Here is an 18,993-nt window from a genome sequence, read left to right on the forward strand (position 1 = left end):
AAGTTTGAAAGTATTCTAAAAAATAACTGGTTGTATATACTGATGGGATCATAGCATTTCAATAGTAGCTGCATTTCAATGGCAAGAAGTGACACCAAGCATTCTGCAAGTTAGGTGTTGAAATAGCTTTTTTCTTCTTTTATAGCTCAAGAATGATTAGATCTCTAAAAGCACTCTACCTATCTCGCAGAGGTGGCTTTGTCAGAATTCTCACAGAAATATAATGAACAGATGCAGTTAAAAAAGAAAAAAAGAAAAAGCCCTGGCAAACGTCCAACACGCCCATCAAAAGTCAAATGAATCTTAGTCTACAGAACAAAAAAAAAAGTGTTTGTTCCACTCTCGGGCATCATTGTACATCTCTTTGTATTCAGGTAGCCAAAACAATACAGCAGGCTAGTGATTCCCGGTCATTATTCAAAGCATATATCCCGTGTACTCTCAGAGTGTGGTGGATCATGGATGAAATCTGTCAGGAGGTTGCATACTCGTCTAAGAAATTCCCTGGCAGTATCATGTGCTGTACTTGGGAAGATATTAAAAACATCAGAGCAAAAGCAGTGAAGCAAATACCTGGTTCATAATCCTGCTCAATGTTCCATTGATATTTTTAGTCTGGTTTCCTAAAAATAAGTCTAATGTGACTGTGTTGTTCTATGTCATTTTTCCCTCTCCTTCCTCCCATCTCAGCTGAATTTGGCAGTGGGGCCAAAGCCCCAAACATACTTAGGTCTTGAATTCAAAGCTGAGTATGTAGTATCTCAGGGAAAGGCAGACCCTTGCTCCTGCAGCCCTTGCCCTTACCAAGGGGCAGCAACAACTGGCTAGTTGGCCCATGGGGAGCTCCCAACCAGTCTTTAGCTCTTGCTTAGCCAAGCAGGGATAGCATGACTAGGAAAGAGCTGGAAGATTAACTGGGAATTTCTGGATGCACATCCATAGGAAACAAAAGCTGCATGGGTTTAGCTGCTGAAACTGAAGAAATTGCAAGGTTAGGTGGTAACTAGTAAGAGCACTGGTAGGAGATTTCCACAAGAGGGTTGAAGTGCCATACTCAGTTTCTGTTACTGTGAGTAGGGAGAGTAGGGGAACAGAACATGAAATCAAGAAGGCATAATCAAAAGGATTAAAATCCATCCAATTGGAAGGTCTGAAAATGTGATGGTAATCAGCGTTTAGAGCTGTTGTCATTCTGTTAAGGGTCTGGCAACCCTCCGTTTTGGGCCCCACGTTGGGCATGCAAGTGCTGCAGTGTGCTTTGACTCTCCCTTCCAGCTCCTAAACTGGGTTTTCTTCCCATGGAATTGACGTGCGACAAGAGGATGGTATAGATCCAGATCTCCTCCTGACATAATTTTGATAGCACTGGGGCACACGCACACCTAGAACTGGAAAGCTGCTACAGTGGAGGCAGAAGCAATGTTCATCAATGAGCTGGAAGAAAAATCATCATATAAAATCATTATTGTTCAGGTTTGTAGGTGAGGCACAACAGCAGCAGAGGGGTGTTGGATACAAAGGCCATTGCATAGCGCAATATTGGTCTAAGCACTGTCCTTTTCAAGAGGTCCAAGTGTAAAGCAGCACACACAGAACAAGGAGCACAAACCAACAGGCCAGGGAGACCATCCTGAGAAGGAGCAGTTCTGATAGGATTTTAGGAACTGTGCTGGAAAACCAGCTCATATTGGGCCAGTGTAATCCCTGGATGCGTAACAGGAATCTCAGATGAGAACGCTGTCACCACTGGTATGATGGCAGGTGGTATACCCTGCCGTCCTGTTCTGGTTGCCCTGATCAAAATGCTGAATATAACTAGAGTATTCACAAGGAATCATGACAGAAATAATTACAGGATCAGTAAGCACGGACTGTGGAGGGAGCTCCGCAAGTCTCCAAAGGGAATGTTAAATACTTGGTTGATCAATTTGTACACAGCTACATGGGGGCAGAAATCTGATAAAGCAGCATTCTTCAGTCAAGCAGACTAAGATATAGCAAGGTCCAATAACTGAAAGCAGGAAGTAGACAAAATTCAGTTTAAAAAAGGTGTCTTAATTTCTCATCTATTAGGTGAGTTTTGATGGAAACAATTTACCAATTCTTACTTTACTTTCTCTCACTGGCCATTTTAAAAGTAACATTTGATGCTTTTTTAAGAGACAGGTGTGCTGTAGTTCAACTACATCTTTCAGATGTGAAAAAGCAACTAATGCACAGAAGTCTTATGACCTGCAGGAGGTCAGACCAAATGAACCTAGAGGTCTCTTTTGTCCTTTATAAGCTATTAATCTAGTTTGCTTAGACAAGCAATGGATTGTGACATGAAAACCTTCAATATAAAGGATTCTGTGTACAAGCCAGTCTAAAACAAAATGTTGTAAACAGTCACAATCATTGTTTGGCAGAACTGCTGCATATTTTTTATTTCCCTTTGCCTCTCCATCTAGTTGGCTTTAGTTGCAACACTTTGCCAAAGGAATTAAATCACTTCTTATTGATAACAGACACTAAAATAATTAGCACAGTTTTCAACTCAACAATAAGTAAGTAGAGGCATACTGTGGGTAAGAACAAACCCTGTTGCTTCAAGAACGTGCGCAGAGTCACCACAGGCCAGTCAGAGCAACAGTCTGGTTTTTGTCTCCCCCCCCCCTTCCCCCCCGAAAGATCTTTTTTTTTTTTTTTTCCTAAAGAGTCTCATGCAGTAAGCCAGGGTCAATCTAACTCAAGTACAAAAGTCTGGTTTGACCTTTCTGGGATTTAAATATGCTGTACCAGAACATCTAGCTTTTCAGATATGATGTTCAGCCATTAAACCACCCACTCTGGGGAGTGCAACTGGTCTCAACTGCCTTGCTGACTTTTAAAATACATTGAACATAATAGTCATTTAGAAACTCTAAAACAGTATAGCAGTTTTCAGTTCAGAGTTACAAGAACAATTTTCAGAGGGGCTGAGGACCCACACAACTCACTCACTTGGTACCACTAGCGAGCTTTACGCCAACTGGCTGCCCCAGCTGCCCCTGGCTCTGGTTTGCACGTTCAGGGTTTTAGGCACACCTTTGAGGACTCTCCCAGCTGGAGCAGTTCATAGACTCTAGCCTCGGAGATGGCCGTTCTGAACAATGATTAATTGCACACAAGGATTATAGACGTGGAAAAAAACGCAGAAGGGTGCGTGTGCACACAAAGCTGGGTAGGCTCCCACAGTATTATGGTCTGGATGCATTATTTCAAAGTCTGGACCGCATTAGGCAGAAATAGTTTGTTTCAGTGTTGTACAAAACCAAAATTAAAGTTTAACTTAAAATGCAGATATCATTAACATCCAAATATCTATTTAAACATCAACTTAAAATCCCAGGAAAGTTCATAGATGATGTTGTTTAAATCTGCTACTTTTCTTATCACTTTACATGTTGATTTAACTCGGTATGATGCAAGCTCTGGAACTGTGTCATTACAGTTAAAAAAAAAAAAACCACAAAACGAAGAACAGACCTATTCAGACCAGTATTTTGATCTCCCAAGCTGCTTGCTTTTGACCATTTCATCCTATTTCAGTCGCTTAAAATGTTTTTTTTTTTTACTTGTATTAAGAAACAGTAGAGGAACATTTTAACAAGGTTCATTTTAAACTAAAAATAACGTCAGTTTATGCAAATTGCTTTATTCTTGTATTATTATTTAAAGTAATTGTAAAGCAGGAAGGCAGCTGCGCTGGTGACACAAATAAGTGCCATGCATGTAAATAAGCTTCCACAGGATCGAGCACTTAATGAGAAGGAGAGTTTTACATGTTCCTCCTAGAGAGAGATTTCACTGCTTACAAATACGCGCATCGGGGAGCGAGCAGGACGGGCAGTTTCCTCGCCGCCGTACAAAGGACGTCGGCTGGAGCACATCATGGCTCCGGAGGCTCCTCGGGGAGGGGGAAGGGCAGCTTTCCAAAACGCTGCAGCCCCGTTAGAGAGGCACTTAACTAAAAGATACCAGTATCAGTGCGCGGATGGAGCCCATATCCTCCTTTCAAAGCCAGCCTCGCGATTTGGAGACGTTTTTCCCCGGTGGAAACGTGTATGTTCGTGTAGGCAGATTTGTTGCTTGTTCTAAACAGAGCCTGCTCGGGGTTGTGGCAACCCTCAAGACCGAAGGAAAGGCAATCCAATTAAGCAATGAGCGTAAACGCTCGGGTTGTTGCGAAAGGAGCGGAGCGGCGCGGCGCCTCCTTTGCAGCAGCACCCTGCTCTATGGCAGGAAAACGCTCCTCCAGCCTCAGCACGTACCACAGCACAGTGGGTTTTTTTTTTTTTTTTCCAACAAAACCACAGAGCAACTCGTCCTGAGACACATGAACGCCCTGGCAGGGTGAACCCTGCCCTGCACATGCCGCCTCCCTTCGGCAACCTCTGCCAAGCAGCCACTTACCTTCTTCCCTCCCACAAGGTCCGCAGGACGGTCCTGCTCTAGCCTTACCGGGAACGCCACCTCTGCGGCTTGTTTTGTTTGTTTTGGTTTGGTTTGGTGGGTTTTTTTTTTTTCCTCCCTGTCCTGCCCTCTGAAATGGTTGCTCAAGCCAAGCTTTCCTAGCTCAGCTAATTTTAGTCTGCAGTGGAGGACAAGGTTTAACTCCCCGCAGAGCTTATTACGAAGCTCCGAAATAACCCCCACGCGCCTCCACCCCCCTCAGCAAGCGGGGAGAAAATCTGCTTGGAGGAAAAAGTAAAAAAAAATAAAAAATAAAAAAAATAAGGGGGGGAGGGAGAGAGAGAAAAAAAGACACGTGTAACACCTCAAAGCGCCCATGGCGGCTCGCCCGGCAGCCGGCCCCGGCGGGCAGCCTCCCCCAGCCGCCGGCGGGGCCCGGCGGGGCGCTCAGGGCCAGGCCGGGCCGCGCCGGCTCCTCCCCGCCATCCCCCCCCCCCCCCCGGTTGCGGGCGGCAGGAGGCAGGGCAGCGGCGGAGACGGCGCGGGGGGGAAACCCAGGAGGGGCAGGAGAAGGAGCACAACAAAGAGCCATGTGACGAGGGCTGGGGAGCGGCGGCGCTCCCCGCCGCGGCCCCCGCGCAGCCCGCTCCACCAGACGGGGAGGCTGGCAACGCCGCCCCGCTCCTCCCGCAGCCAGCGCTGCCTGCTCATTTGCCTGGCTGCCTCCCCCCCCCCACCCCCTTTTCCCTTCGACTTTTGGGGGGTTGTTGTCTGCTGCACTTAAAAAAAAAAAAACCTCTGCATTAAGGCTACTTCCATCTTTTGGTATTTATACACGCAAGCGAGCGGGAGGCTGCTGATGGGGGCAGGGAGGAAGGCGAGGGGCGGGCTGCGTTATTTATAGGCACCCAGGCTTCGCCTGTATTATGCGAGCTGCCTTTGTCCTCCCCGCCCGGCCGCGCTGCCAGCCCGGCCGCGGCCCCCCCCCCCCCCCCGCCCTCGGCCCCCGCCCGGGCCGCCATGGCTGGAGCGCCGCCAGCCCCGCCGACTGCAGCGCTGCCTCCCGCTGCTGCAGGGCGCTCCCCGCCGCCATGTTGTGCGCGGCAGCCTCGGCGAGAAAAGCCGCGAGCCCGCGCTTCCCTCCTCGGCTTCGCCTTCCACAAACCCTCACAAAGCGGCGGGGGGGGGGGGGAAGAGGGAGGGGGAGAGAAACGGCCATTTCCCTGCAGTGATCGGGACGCGGAGCGCCGGCAGGCCGTGGGGGAGAGCCCGGGTCGCCGCCGCCCCAGCCCTGAGGAGAACGCGGCGCGGGAGGAGAAGCCATGATGGCCGCTACCCTCACACAACATGGAGCGCGACCGGGAGCGCCGCGTAACTGCCGCCGGCCGCCCCTGCCGGCACCCGAGACACGAGGCGCGGGGTTTTCGCTGGCTTTCACACAATAACACCACCAGCCGTCGGCGGGGAGGCCATTTCACGTGCTGAGTAGCTGCACTAAAGCACAACCGCTGTGAATATCAACTGCGTCACATCTTTCCAACTGTAAAACTCAGGCTGCAAAGGGTCCCTCACTTGGAAGGAAACTCCCTCATTTTGGATTTACTTCCAGACCTCCTTTTGCCCCCCTCTCCAAGCCACTGCCTCTCGGTATGAAGGATTTTACAGCGTTGTGTTTTTTTTTTTTTAATAGTGAGACATTCTCCATTAAGACTCTCACCGTCCTGAAAAAACAACCCCCCCATTTTGGTTGCTTTTTACTTTTGTCGAACCAAATGCTTCTGTTAACTAGAGGGACAAACATGTAAGGGAGCCCACCGCCACCACCACCGCCTTTTCGCATTTAAAACAACATCAACCTTAGCAATATCTTACTGTTTGTAGGCAGATCTCTTTTTTTTTTTTTTTGTGCGTTCAATTTAACAGCCACGTAACGCCTGCATGGATTCACAGCAGCGTCTCTCCGCAAAAAGCAGGGCTGCGGACAACAAAGCGCTTTGTGCGGAAACAGAAATCACCCTCTGAAAATATGCGTTAAGATATGCTCTGTATGTATCTGGCAAGAACAAGCTAGCTACCGTTTCTACAGACGATCGTTAGGACCTTTCTGTCTAGGACAATAACATTTGCTGCATAGGCCTGGTCTATATGTTTCTCTGCAAGGGCAAAAGGCTTTACTTACCCGCGCACCATAGTTGAAAGCAGCTCTGAAGGTGAAGTTGTTACGCTTTTTAAAATATGGCTATAAATATATATGATCTGTATCACCACTTCTCTCGTAAGTTTGCAAGTCAAAACGGATCTCGTTAAGATATTTACGGATCTGTATATGGCAACGCTCTAGCATCAAAAAAAAAAAAACCCAAAAAACTAGAAAATGTTGTCCAGCTATGTTGACTGACAGTATCCAGTCAGGACTCCTACTCGAGGCTTAAATCTAGGTTCCCGGGAGAGATTTACTCTGTACATAAAAAGGACATTCAGTGTTTTTCCACAGAGTACGCAGAAACTAAAAATGTTTTCCTAAATATTTTAGTCTGTACATGTTAGTGTGAAAACACCTGGTTAACATTTACTGCTTGTAAACAACTTTAAACATCTCTAGTTAGATATTTTGCTCTATAAGTAAAATATTTCAAAAGCATAAATTGGTTTAGATAAACAGACAAAGACATAAGACATGCAAATGAAGGCTTAGAAATAAGGACCACTTCAGTAACATTAACATGAAAACTACACTTAGTAAGGACAGAATGGATTGGGTACTTACAACGTAAGAGAAAAAAAAGCTTATCATAGTAAAATTGCTTTTTTGCCAGAATTCACTATTCCTGCCTCTATATTTAAAACATTACCTTATAAGCACCAAAGGAGTTAATAAAAATGGCCAGGAATTAAGTGTTTAATACAGGAAATACTTTCTAAAATTTATTGTTCAGTCATCGTACAGCTCTAAAGCTTAAAAACCCCCAAACAAAAACATGTTATTTACTTATTTTTTGCATTCAAAATTGTTACTGCTGACATAGGGTGTGCCATGACCTAGTTACACAAGACAAAGATGGATTCCAGATCATAGGGAAAAATCCAAATCTTTTTTGTCTTCCTTCTTCAGTGAGTCCTCTAGCATGTTGCCAGACATTAACACAACCCTGAGCAGTCCTGAAATGGATGGTGTGGATTCAAATGGAGTATCCCCTTTTGGAACAAAGGAAAACCCAGTTGGCCATTTAATTCCATTGCAGAAAAATGGCTGCCTGATCTGTTGGCCTCTCCTTAGCTGTCTGCTGAAGGATGTTTTTAGATCAGCGTCTAATAACTCAAGCCAAATGGAAGCTGCGCGCCGATTGGCTGCGGGCGCCCGGTGCCTTTAACCAGCCAATTACCCGACCGCGGCCGAGCTGCGGCCCCCGCGGCCGCGGAGCCGCGCCCGCGCCTTGCGCCCGCCGCGGCGGCCGGCTCCGCGCCCCGGCGAGCGGCGGGGGGACCGCGCCGCGCGCCCTTTAATAGCTAAAACAAAATGGAAGCTCCCCGCTGATTGGCTGCCGCCAGCCCCGGACCTTTAATAAGCAAAACTGCCTCCCCCCCCCCGCTTCCCCAATCGTGTGAAATTGCCACAGTGTCGCCGAACGGCGCCGAGCCGCGCGGTGCCCCCCCCCCCTTTCCTCTCCCCCTTCCCCCTCCCCGCACCCGCCGCCGCAGCAGGGCGGCGGGCGCCGCGCCGCGCCGCGCTCCGCCCGCAGCCGCGGCCGCCCGCTCGGCCGTCGCGGGCTCGCCGAAGTCTTCCCCCAAACTTGTCCCACCTAGGTCCATCTTGTTTAGAAACAGTTTGCGCTAAGGTAAATGCAGCGGGCAGATTCCACGCTCCCCCCCGCATGCCGTTAACCCCGGGGCGGGGAGGAAAAAAAAAAAACCCCGCCCGGCGGGGGCCCATGCCGCGGCGCTCGGCGGCGGCGGGGCGGCGGCGGGCGGCCGCGGGGCCGGGGGCTGCGCGGCGCGGCCGCCGTGAATGTGCAGGCGGCGGAGGGCGGTTAGGCGTTCGCGGCGCTCGCAGCGGTGTATTGTGGGAGGGCCGCCGCCGCCGCCAGCAGCGAGCACACACAATATGTGGTGGCTCGCGAAAACGGGAGGCAGGAGCCTGGCGGCCAGCCCGCGCCGGTAACCGGCCCCATGTGAGACGGGAGCTCGCCTTTCGCCGCCCGGAGACGATCGGCCGCCAAACGCGATGTCTTTCCGAGAGATCAAGGCGGGGGAAAAAGCCAAGCACCCTGAAGATCATGGCAAAAAGCAGAGTTCAAGTGAGATTGGGTCTTTTTTTTTTTTTTTTTTCCTCCTCCCTCTCTGCCTCTTGTCTCGCTGGGGTGTGTGTGTGTTTGGAGGGGGGGGGACACACGGCTCGCAATTCCCCCATTTTAGGGCTTGCTTCTTGGTGGATTTCCTCCCTGCCTGGGTGTGCTGAGCGGGCGGTTCGTTTAAAAAAAAAAACCACCTCTTTGTTAAATATTTTTTAACTTTATGTTTTTCTGTGTGTTTTTCTTTTTTTCTCCCCTTTCCCCCCTCCCCCCCCCCCGCCCCTTGCCTCCCCTGTTCAGGTTGGATCAACGGCATGGAGAACAGCACCCAAGCCAGCACTTCTGTCGAGAAAAGAAATCACCATTGGAGAAGTTACAAGTTGATTATTGACCCGGCTCTGAAAAAAGGACAGCACAAACTCTATCGTTATGATGGGCAACATTTTAGCATGCCTGTGAGTGCGGGGATTTCTGTGTCCCTCCTCTGTCGTGTTGTCTGCCCCCCCCTCGCCCCCCCCCCCCCCCCCCGTCCAAGCTGCCGGGGTCCCCCAGGGCCCGGCGATCCCCGCTGGAGCCCGTGGGTATTGGATGGGGGGTCCGGGGGGGCACAGCCACCAAAGTTACTGCCACCTGACACGATGCATTCAGCTGTCAGGAGCCCCGAAAGGAGCCCAAACGTGCAGCTTTATGTCTGTGTTTCCAATCTGTGTGCAGTTCCCAGCAGTATTGCAATTTGACACGTGTGTGTATGTGTGTGTCTGTGCTTTTCTCTTCCCTGGAGACTTCCTATGCTTTGTCGGGGTTTGTTTATTTTATTTATTTTTTTATTTGTGGCTTAAATTTCAAGCAGTGTTGTTGCTGTTTTTGTGCTTTTTCGTCTCCTCCTCCCAGAACTCGGGAATCGCTCCTGTGGATTGTGTCAGAGATCCCAGAATAGGGCGAATATGGACCAAAACTAAGGAGTTGGAGCTGTCTGTCCCCAAATTCAAGGTACTGCCCTGTCTTTTGGGTTTAGCTCTGTATTCTTGTTTATCCCGGAATGAAGCTTGCATTACAAATAGTTTAATGAACCGTTTAAATGACAGTCGTATTCCTATTAACGTTATTATTTGGCGAGCCGTTTAACAATAATTCCGTTCCATAAAGACAACAAGAAATCAATGCAGCTGTCTAATAAGATCAGGTTGAATGTTTTGGAGTTGTGTCTTGGGTGCTCCTCTTCGGGAGGGTGGGCAGCAGAGAGGGGCTGTCTGCTGATAGCCCTGTTCAGAATAGGTATTTGTAGCCCAGAAAGGAACCGGTTTGAATGAATGGCTGAGACGGCTGAGACGGCAGGGGCTCCGCTGCCGCTGGCTGCCGGGGGCTGATGCCGGCAGCGAGAGCCTTGGAGGCAGTTTCTTTTTCCCCAAAGTTCTGCAGGACGCTTTAACCCTCTCCCTTCCACGCCATCCTCACGCCGTTCTCCCTCCCTGCTCTTCAGCGCTGACGATGACTTTTATTGCCACCCTTGTGCCCCTTTCCAGATCGATGAATTTTACGTGGGGCCAGTACCTCCCAAGCAGGTCACCTTTGCCAAGCTGAATGACAACATCCGCGAAAACTTTTTGACCGACATGTGCAAGAAATACGGCGAAGTGGAAGAGGTGGAGATTCTCTACAACCCCAAGAACAAGAAGCACCTGGGCATCGCCAAAGTGATCTTTGCCACTGTCAAGGGTGCCCGGGAGGCTGTCCAGCACCTTCACAACACCTCTGTCATGGGCAACATCATCCACGTGGAGCTGGATACAAAAGGTGAGGGGCAGATCTCAGCTTCACCTGTTTCCGATTTGCAGCACCTGCGTCCTTCCTTCCTCTCCTAAAACGCGACGCTTTTGCAGACTGTAAGGGCTCAGTGATTAAAAATACAAAGTGAGTGCTTCTGTCCCCCTGCGTGAAAATACAAAGTGAGTGCTTCTGTCCCCCTGCGTGCGTGTCTGGTTTCTGGGGCCTTGGGAAGTCACGTGGAGCCAAATGTGTTGTCTGTTGCTAGGAGACAGTCCTGTAATTTGCAAAATGCTGCCATCCTGCCCGGATCCTGCCCCTTCCCCTGCTCGCCTGCCCCCAGCGCTGCCCTGCGAGGCCTCCCGCGCACCCGTCTCCCTGCCCCGAGCTGCTCCCTGCCCGCGAGCCACCACCTGCGGCTGCCCTGGCCCCTTGGCACCCGCCTGGCAAAGTTTGCGTTTTTGGAGAAACCTTGGGGGTTCCTGAGACCCAAATCTTTGAAATCCGGCTGTGGCAGCAGTGCTGGGTGTTGTCCTCAGGGTGCCTGGTGTTTCATTGATATTTAGCAGCAAACTCAAGGCTGGCAGTAAAAGAGTGCACAGCACTTGACAGTGTGTGTGTGTGTGTGTGTGTGAGAGAGTGTGAGACTGTGTCTCTTAAAGTGACAGGAGCTCTGAGTCCTGGAAGTAACTAGCTCTCACTCCCAGACTTGAGCACTGTGGAGCCCAGTAAAGTTTCTGGAAGTATGAAAATTCTGCATTTTACTGTTTTCCCTTTTCTATTTTCTCTAATCGTTGGGCCCTTCACTAAAACGTATCTGAGTTTTAGAAAATATCTAAAACTGAAGAGGGGTCACAAACAAGATGTAGATAAATAGCTGCTTTTTTTTTTTTCCCCCCCGCATTGCAAACATGGCATTTCTAGTTTAAAGCTGATTTGTTGCACTCTTTCTTGAGGAAGAGAACATAGTTAACACTGCTTTCTTAAAAAAAAAAAAAAAAAAAGCAGTGTAATGCAGATGTTTTTGTTCTATATTAAAAGGTTTCAAAAATTTTGTGCATGATTTGTACGGCAGTTAGTATGCCACACGTGGTAAGAGGGTGTAGTAGAACATTTATTGACATCATTGATCTCTGTTAAAAGAAAAATCACAATAGTATTAAAATGTTTTCTGTTCTAAGTTAACCTTAATTTTACATATGTATACTTTTGAAATGTTCGTATCAGTTTTTACAGGTAGGTTATTTCCCCTGGTTACTTTGAAATCTGAAAGTAAAACTTACGTTTAACAAGAGATTAACCGTTTTTAGTTTTAATAATTTAAGTTAAAGTGGGCTCATAAGTGGTGAAGAGGAGGTCTTGATGAGAGACGTTCTGAGCAAGCTGACTGTAGTACATTCCTCCTCGTTTTCCTCCATTCATAATTTACTCTGCAAGTCTTGAACAGACAGCTGTTCAAGAAAGTTAGCTGCACATCAGGGAAGGAGGTTTTTTAATGCCTTTGGTTTTTTGAGAAAACATTGAATGATCTTAGTTTTAAATCGCAGTTTTGTTTGCCATCTGTGTGCTTCTAATGTATTTTTTTCCCACAGTTGTACCTATTTCATTCTTAATGAGTAAGATTGGCAGTGTTAAGTGATCTGGTAGAATCGAGTAAAAATACTGTTCACAAAGTAGCGTTAGCAGGTTAGAATATTCTTTAAAAATATATGTATGTATAACGTCTAAAAACTTTCCAATATGCAGCTTTTCCCGAGTGTTGTTAAAATGACTGTTTAGTTAAAAACTTAATTTTCATAGCCTAGGAAAGTAAATGTTAGCCGCAAAAATATTGATTTATCTATCTGGTCAGAGTACAGGCCTGGGAAACTGGAACTAATAAATCCAGTTCCCTAGTCTAGATGTTCCCTAGTCTAACCAAGCTGCCTTGGTTTATCCATCTGCAGAATGGACACACTCACTAATTGCCTATTTTTATAGTGATAATTAGGAATCATTTTACATTCATAAAGTTATTTGAAAACAGAGCTGCAAATGTTACTACGTTGTACTGGGGGACCAGGAAGAATTACGAAACTTTCTAACAATTTGCATTTATTTAAAACCAGTTTCAAAGTAGTCTAGTATTTCCTTATCTGTGACATTGTAGTCTCCTGGCGGGGTGTGGGTGTTAATATTTCAAGTAGCTTAGGCTTTGTCTTGAAGAGATCTATTTTTCATGACTTTAAATGAGCTATAGCTGTTTATATAGTTGAGAATATGGCTCAAGACTTGGTGTGTGAATTGAGATTGGAAAACCAAATAACCTCACCTGCAGCTTTTATTCAAGATAAATGAGTCTTTTTCAGTGTGCAGGATCAGGCTAAAGACGCTCTAGTTTTAAATTGCACAGAGTGATTCACAGGGAGTTTGAGGTTTGATCCTTCAGGACTTCCTCATGAAAGTAGTCCCATTTCAGGGAAGATCTTGCTTGAATTCATTACTCTGGGCTCAGGTGCAGGTTCTATCTGTTTTTCTATATATGCTTTATTTTTTGGTAAAAAGACAAGATCAAATCCATTTATCATATAAGCAAAATTCACACAGTCTCAGAGGGTCTGAATCTGTTTCCCTTGAAGTTCATGACAAATTTCTTACAGACTGCAAAATGAGTAGCATTGTTTTTTTGCAGTAATGAAAAATCGAATATTAAGAAACTGGGTCTTATCTAGGATTCAGGAGTTTAGGAATGAAGAAAGCTAAAGCCTGGTAACAAAGTAAGGTGCAGCTTGCTTCTCTGGTTTATATTCTTTGAAGGATACCGCTGAGCCCACCTTACACTGAAAAAGGAAAGAAGGGTTAGTCGGTGCCTTTTTGGAAAAGCAGCGCTAAGGGTTTTGTGCGCGGCATTGCCGTGTGCTTTGGTTGCATGAGTAACAGCGAGCCTGCGTTGGCAAAGTGGGCAGGGGAGCTTTCTGCCGCAGCTCGAGGTGGTGGCGGAGGCTTGTCCCTTTCCGAAGAGTTTCACTTCTAAAACGTGCAAATTATTTGTTTGGCACTTTAGAGAGGAGGGAAACTCTGCAAAGAGCAGAGCTGCCATGCAGAAGGAGAAGAGAAAAAAAGCATTTAGGAAAGCTGGTCCTGGCCAAGGAGAGAGGAGGGCATCTCGCTTCACTTGCCCCCTCCGAAATGATCCTTACCTGCCTCAGAGGCTGTTGTGCAGGTGTCAAGAGTTGGATGATGTATTTTTACCCATGCTGCTCTACTTCTGTTTAACAAACTCTTCCATTGTGGTTTGTGCAGGTGAAACCCGCATGCGATTCTATGAACTGCTAGTTAATGGTCTTTACACTCCTCAGACCCTTCCCGTAGGCACCGAGCAGGATGTGTCGCCAACTGTGAATGAAACTCTCCAGGTATGGTTCGCTTGGCCTTTATTTAAAAAGTAACTTTCTAGAAAATTCCAACACATATCTCATTAAAGTTGACTTTTTAACACTTTTGATATAGCTTCTGTCTTTTTTTGTCCTGCTGTAGTTTTATCAGTGGATGTTACTGATTCACATTTAAATATAACTCGCTAATAATTGCCATAGCAAACGTAACTCTCTGCAAATACAGTGCATGTGGCTAATCTGTATACCAGTGTCTGCATAGCACGGTAAGTGATTTTTGTCTTTTTCTGAATGAAAGATACCCACAGAACCATCCCTGTGAACCCTGTTAACATTAGAAATTCCTGCAGTTGAGAGAACTGGATCAGATCTTGCCCTGAGATGAGACTATTCCACTGAAGGCAGGGCAATGCTTTAAAATGGTACATCTGGCCTAGTGTCTGCAGTATGTAATCCTTAGCGTGTGTTGTGCAGTTTTGTTTAAAGGCTAAAAGAAGGGAGGTGTCAAATCTCAAATAGTGGCCACAATTCATAGTCGTCATGATCATAAGCATCAGTTTGAGAATCTTAATTAATCACTGGAGTCAGGTGCTAATAAAAGCAGGGGGCAGTGTTTCTGGAGACTCCCAAGCATTCCCCAGTATTTGTGGTATGATTCTGTAAAGGGCTTTGTACAGATACTGCCACGAACGTGAAAATCGCACTGATCTAAAAAGCAAAATTCTCCTCCTTGTCACTAATCCCTACAACAGCACAAGGCAAACTAAATCCTCAGTAACCTCTAAACAAATTCATATAGATGCTGATTCTTCCTTACCTCCCAGCAAGGCCCTTTTTAAGGGCAGGAGAGCGTAGGAAGGAAGAGAGTGTTGATTTTACTGGGAGCCCTGCTTGGCAAAGTGCTTGCATCTATTCCACCTGACCTCAGGAGGAATGAGCAGGGCCTGCCTTTTCACTTCTTGTTGCAGCATATCTCAGGTAGAAACGGCCAGGTTTGTTGTTAACTGTGGAAAAAAAAGCAGTAACAGCAAAACATTTAATTCATGTAACCTCAAAAGCAGTCCTTATTGTAATTCTCTTTAAAACTGTTCTGCTATATATTGCATTCCTGGGCTTTCATATATTGTTATCCTGAATTGATTTTTTTTTTTCCAATTACCACTAGAATTATTGCTTTGTGGGTAACTTCAACTTTTCACATCACGTTGCTGTCCGCAGGATCTGCCAAAAAGCTTATTAGTTTGCTGTTGTAGTGTTAGTAAAATATTCTTGGCGTTTGATTTTCCCCTCATGCAGAACAGCAAAGACCTGGCAGTCCCGTGAGCCGCGATCCCTCCCCTGAGGCCACGTCCAAACCCCACTGAACACTAGTCCACATCAAATGTACAGTAAATAGGCAGAGATATGGATCAGAGCAGGAGGCGTGATGTGGCTGGTTTCCGTGCCTTTCTGAGGATATTTGAAGGGCTGAGGATGGAAGTTTCCTGACATCTGTGTGTTCATGGTCTCTAAAGGTCACACCAAAGCAAATCTGAATGAGTGGTGAGACGTATGTTAGTGTAGCAGGCAGGTGAGAGCCGAGCTTAGATGTGCTTGATGGTGCTGGTGTGTTACAAGCAGCTCATCTTAAGGCTCTCTTTACCTAGCAGTGCTTGGGAGAGTAGCAGCCAGTCTGTAGTTTCAGCAGTGAGATGTCCTGGTGAGCTTTGGGGGAGTTGGAGCTCACTCAGTCTTGCCTCTTGCTAGCAGGAGGGTTTTCACTCGACTCTTACTTTGCATTACAAAAAATTGATTCTGGCTCTGATGGTTAGCGTGGCACTGATATGACTCAGCAGTGCCTGAGTCGGAGCAGGACTGCTCCTAGAAACCTCCAGTCGTGCCTGGGAGGTGAATTGCAGAGCAATCGCTTGGCTCCTCTGTAGATCTGGAGGGTTCCAGTTTTCGAATGCCATCATCAGTAGTGCTCTACCTGCTCATTTGTCTTTGTTAAGGGATTTAAAACGAACAAATGGTATTTTCAGCACTGGAGAGAACTTATTTCTGTGCATTATGCAACCTTTTTCCTCCTTGTTGAAGATTAGCCTTTGGTAAAGAGGGTGGTGGGTCTGCTCCCTTGGTCGGACCAGCACAAAGCCCTTTTGCTTTCAGCAGGCCTCCACGTTGGAGTAAGGGTTTGCTGTGATTTCATTGCACATTAGCAGTGTGCTGATTTGTGTGTTTTGTTCACAGATAAGCTAATTTGATCGTTTCATATCTCCGAAGTGCTCTCGGTTTTTCTGCTTTCAGTGCAGGTTTTTGTCCATTGCCTTCCTACTTGAAATTTAGATGAGCCTAACACAGTTGAGAGAAATTGAAAATCTTTTAGCTAAAAGTATTCGTGCAAGTCTCTCTTCACCTGATGCTCTTGGGTATAGCTTATAAAGAATAAACAGTATTTATCTGCTTTCTTTCTCCTCCTCTTACAGACAAGTTCCTCTTTTCATGCCTTTTCCTTTTTATCAAAGGGAACTGTTCTTAGTGGATAATTTTTTTTGTTTTCAGGGATGTTAGAACCCATTTTTGCAATGGAAATCAGTGCAAACTCCTGGGTGCTCAGCTCTGAAAACCGAACAGATTAGACAAATAGCTTTTAAAAAGTATGTATTTATATGCTCTTCTCTTTTCTGTTTTTATAGTTGACGGATTCTCTAAAACGCCTGAAAGACAGTAATCTTTCTTCTGCGGGATCATCTGTTACCCCCAACAGTAGCACGCCGTTTTCCCATGACACAGCCTATTCCAGCTGTCGGCAAGACACCCCAAACTCGTACAGCCAATATACCCCCCAGTCCCAAGGAACACCTCACACCCCACGGCTAGGGACACCATTTTCCCAAGATTCCACCTATTCTAGTCGTCAGACAACGCCTGTGTACCATTTTGGGCAGGACAGTGGGTACAAACCCAGGAGGCACGAAACAAAATTTACAGATGCCTACAACCGTCGACCGGGACATCACTATGTTCATAATTCGGCAGGCGTTTTCCGAGGGCCAGAGCATCAGTTTAGTACGTTCAAATCTCATCAGCAAGAACCAGTTCAGTTCTCTCACACTCCTCCCTTGAGCCACTCTGGTTCTTCAAGCTACAAATCTGCCTTCTCTCCCTACCAAGCACCAGCTGTTTTTCCCCAATCTGATGAGCAACAGTTTCCCCAAACTTCGAGGGAAACAGAGTACCGAAGACCTGCGCCACCTCCGGCTGAGATGGTTGTAGAAAGTAGCGCTGCCACTAATATGGATTTTGTTCCGGTGAAGGAAAAACAGGAGGAACCTCCACCCCTGCCAGATTCAAACTCTGTTCCTGAACCGAGTACAGCGACCTTCTCTCAGACTCCAGAGAGGAGCGAGACCCCTGGCACCCCAACGATGGAATCGGAAATGCAGCATAACAGTTTAGACTCAAGGATTGAGATGCTCTTAAAAGAGCAGAGAACAAAGCTACCCTTTCTTAATGAGCATGACTCAGATAACGAGGTCCGAATGGAAGGTAGCCCTATCTCCTCTTCCTCTTCCCAGCTTTCCCCAATCCCAATGTACAGTTCGAACTCTCAGCCTGGTTACAGAGCTCAAACGCCATCCTCGCGCCCTTCCAGTACGGGCTTGGAGGACATCAGCCCGACGCCGCTGCCTGACTCTGATGACGACGAGCCCATCCCTGGGACAGCTTCTCTGAGTCAGACTTCCAGGGCAGCGTCGGAGGCCAGCATGACTCCTGTCGATCCACTGAGCAAGACCTCCAAAATCGAGACCTCAGAGGCTAAAGAAATGGTGCCCGGTGACCAGACTCCAACATCAGAAAAAATGGATGAGGTAAGTGAGCTGGGACCGAGGTATCGAGCTCCACGCATATCCCCAGAGTTGGGAAGGAAGTTGCTGTGTTTTTGGTTTAGTTTGTGTTGTTTAGAGCACAGGGTTTCTGGTGGTTTTCTTTCTTCTACTAAGGCAGTTGGAAACCAGCTAGATGTGACACAAAGTGGTGGTCTTTATCTACTTGCCAGTCTGCAGGTTTCCTTGTTTGTAATGGAAGCCTGCTGCAATTTATAGCTTCAGGAGAGCTCAAGGACTGAACAAGCCCCTGAAGTTTGGCCGCTGCTCGTGCTGTGAGTGTCCTGAGTGTCAACAGACACTTAAGCCACTAGAGCAGTTAATCGAGTACTTTCTGCTATTGCTTAGGTCCCTGAATGTGGGTGTATATGTGTGCACATACTTGCTTAAAGGGGCTTTCATGTTACGCCGAAGTATTGAATGTATACTTTGTTTGATAGCTCTCCAGCTATTTATGCCATCTGGTTTGAACAGGAGACAGTTGCTGGGTTTTAATACTCTCTTCGCTCAGTTGAAAGGAGGAGGTAGATGGCTTGTGGGGGATGTGCTCCACTGAGTCTTCCAATAATAGAGCAGAGCTTGCTGCCTCGGCTGGGGCATTTGTGGCTGAAGGGACAGCGAGAGCTTAGCGGTGTGGAAGGTTGCCAGCAGATAGAGAAATTATGTTGCGTGATGTGTCTGCTCGGGATGTGTGTTGCAACAAATGTGAGTATCGCTGTGTGGGTCCTATTCTCCTGTGTCAAGGAATAGTTAAAGTACAGATCTTTGCCTGTGCCAGACCCTTTCTCCTTGGTATTTAGAACAGTAACACAAACAGATGAAATTGCTGTCCCTGGTGTGCAAGCAGTCTGCAGTAAGGGAGACCTCAACCATTCAGGAGTGCTCCGCTTGTGTAAATGACCCGAATGTAATAGATCAATTAAATTTGCTTATACAAGTTTGCTGCGGTTAAGCTGGCAGAATGCATTTCCCTCCAGTGGTTCCCAGTTGTGAGGTTTTCACCCCAGAAGTGGCTGGGTTTCAGGAGAGGTGGAACCGCTGCTGTAGGTAGAGACTTTGCAGAGTGCACTGCAGCAATAGCATAGGGTATGTCTCTGATAAATAAATAATAAAAAGTATCCTGGATATTTTGTGTTCTTTTTTTATGGGTCTTTCCAAACCTGATTGTCCTTGCAGTTGCCTGTGAAGCCTTCAAAGAAACTCAACTGCTTGAGGTTGCATTCTTTATCTAGCCTGGCCCTGGCTCCTTCCCTGGAGGCAAGTCAC

At 47.0% G+C, this 18,993-nt stretch overlaps 1 protein-coding gene across 1 annotated transcript in view; it reads left to right on the forward strand.

Annotated features, from left to right (window-relative positions):
- The first annotated feature begins 8,377 nt into the window (after positions 1 to 8,377).
- Positions 8,378 to 18,993, forward strand: part of SETD1B (SET domain containing 1B, histone lysine methyltransferase) — a 50,092-nt gene continuing 39,476 nt past the window's right edge. The window contains exons 1-6 of the mRNA XM_068911734.1: positions 8,378 to 8,729; positions 9,024 to 9,178; positions 9,615 to 9,713; positions 10,247 to 10,517; positions 13,770 to 13,882; positions 16,537 to 17,712. Coding sequence (XP_068767835.1) covers positions 8,657 to 8,729; positions 9,024 to 9,178; positions 9,615 to 9,713; positions 10,247 to 10,517; positions 13,770 to 13,882; positions 16,537 to 17,712 — 1,887 coding nt within the window. The 5' untranslated portion in view covers positions 8,378 to 8,656. The remainder of the gene's footprint in view (positions 8,730 to 9,023; positions 9,179 to 9,614; positions 9,714 to 10,246; positions 10,518 to 13,769; positions 13,883 to 16,536; positions 17,713 to 18,993) is intronic.

This window comes from Struthio camelus, chromosome 17 (assembly GCF_040807025.1).
Source record: "Struthio camelus isolate bStrCam1 chromosome 17, bStrCam1.hap1, whole genome shotgun sequence".
In the NCBI taxonomy this organism is placed as follows: Eukaryota; Metazoa; Chordata; class Aves; order Struthioniformes; family Struthionidae; genus Struthio; species Struthio camelus.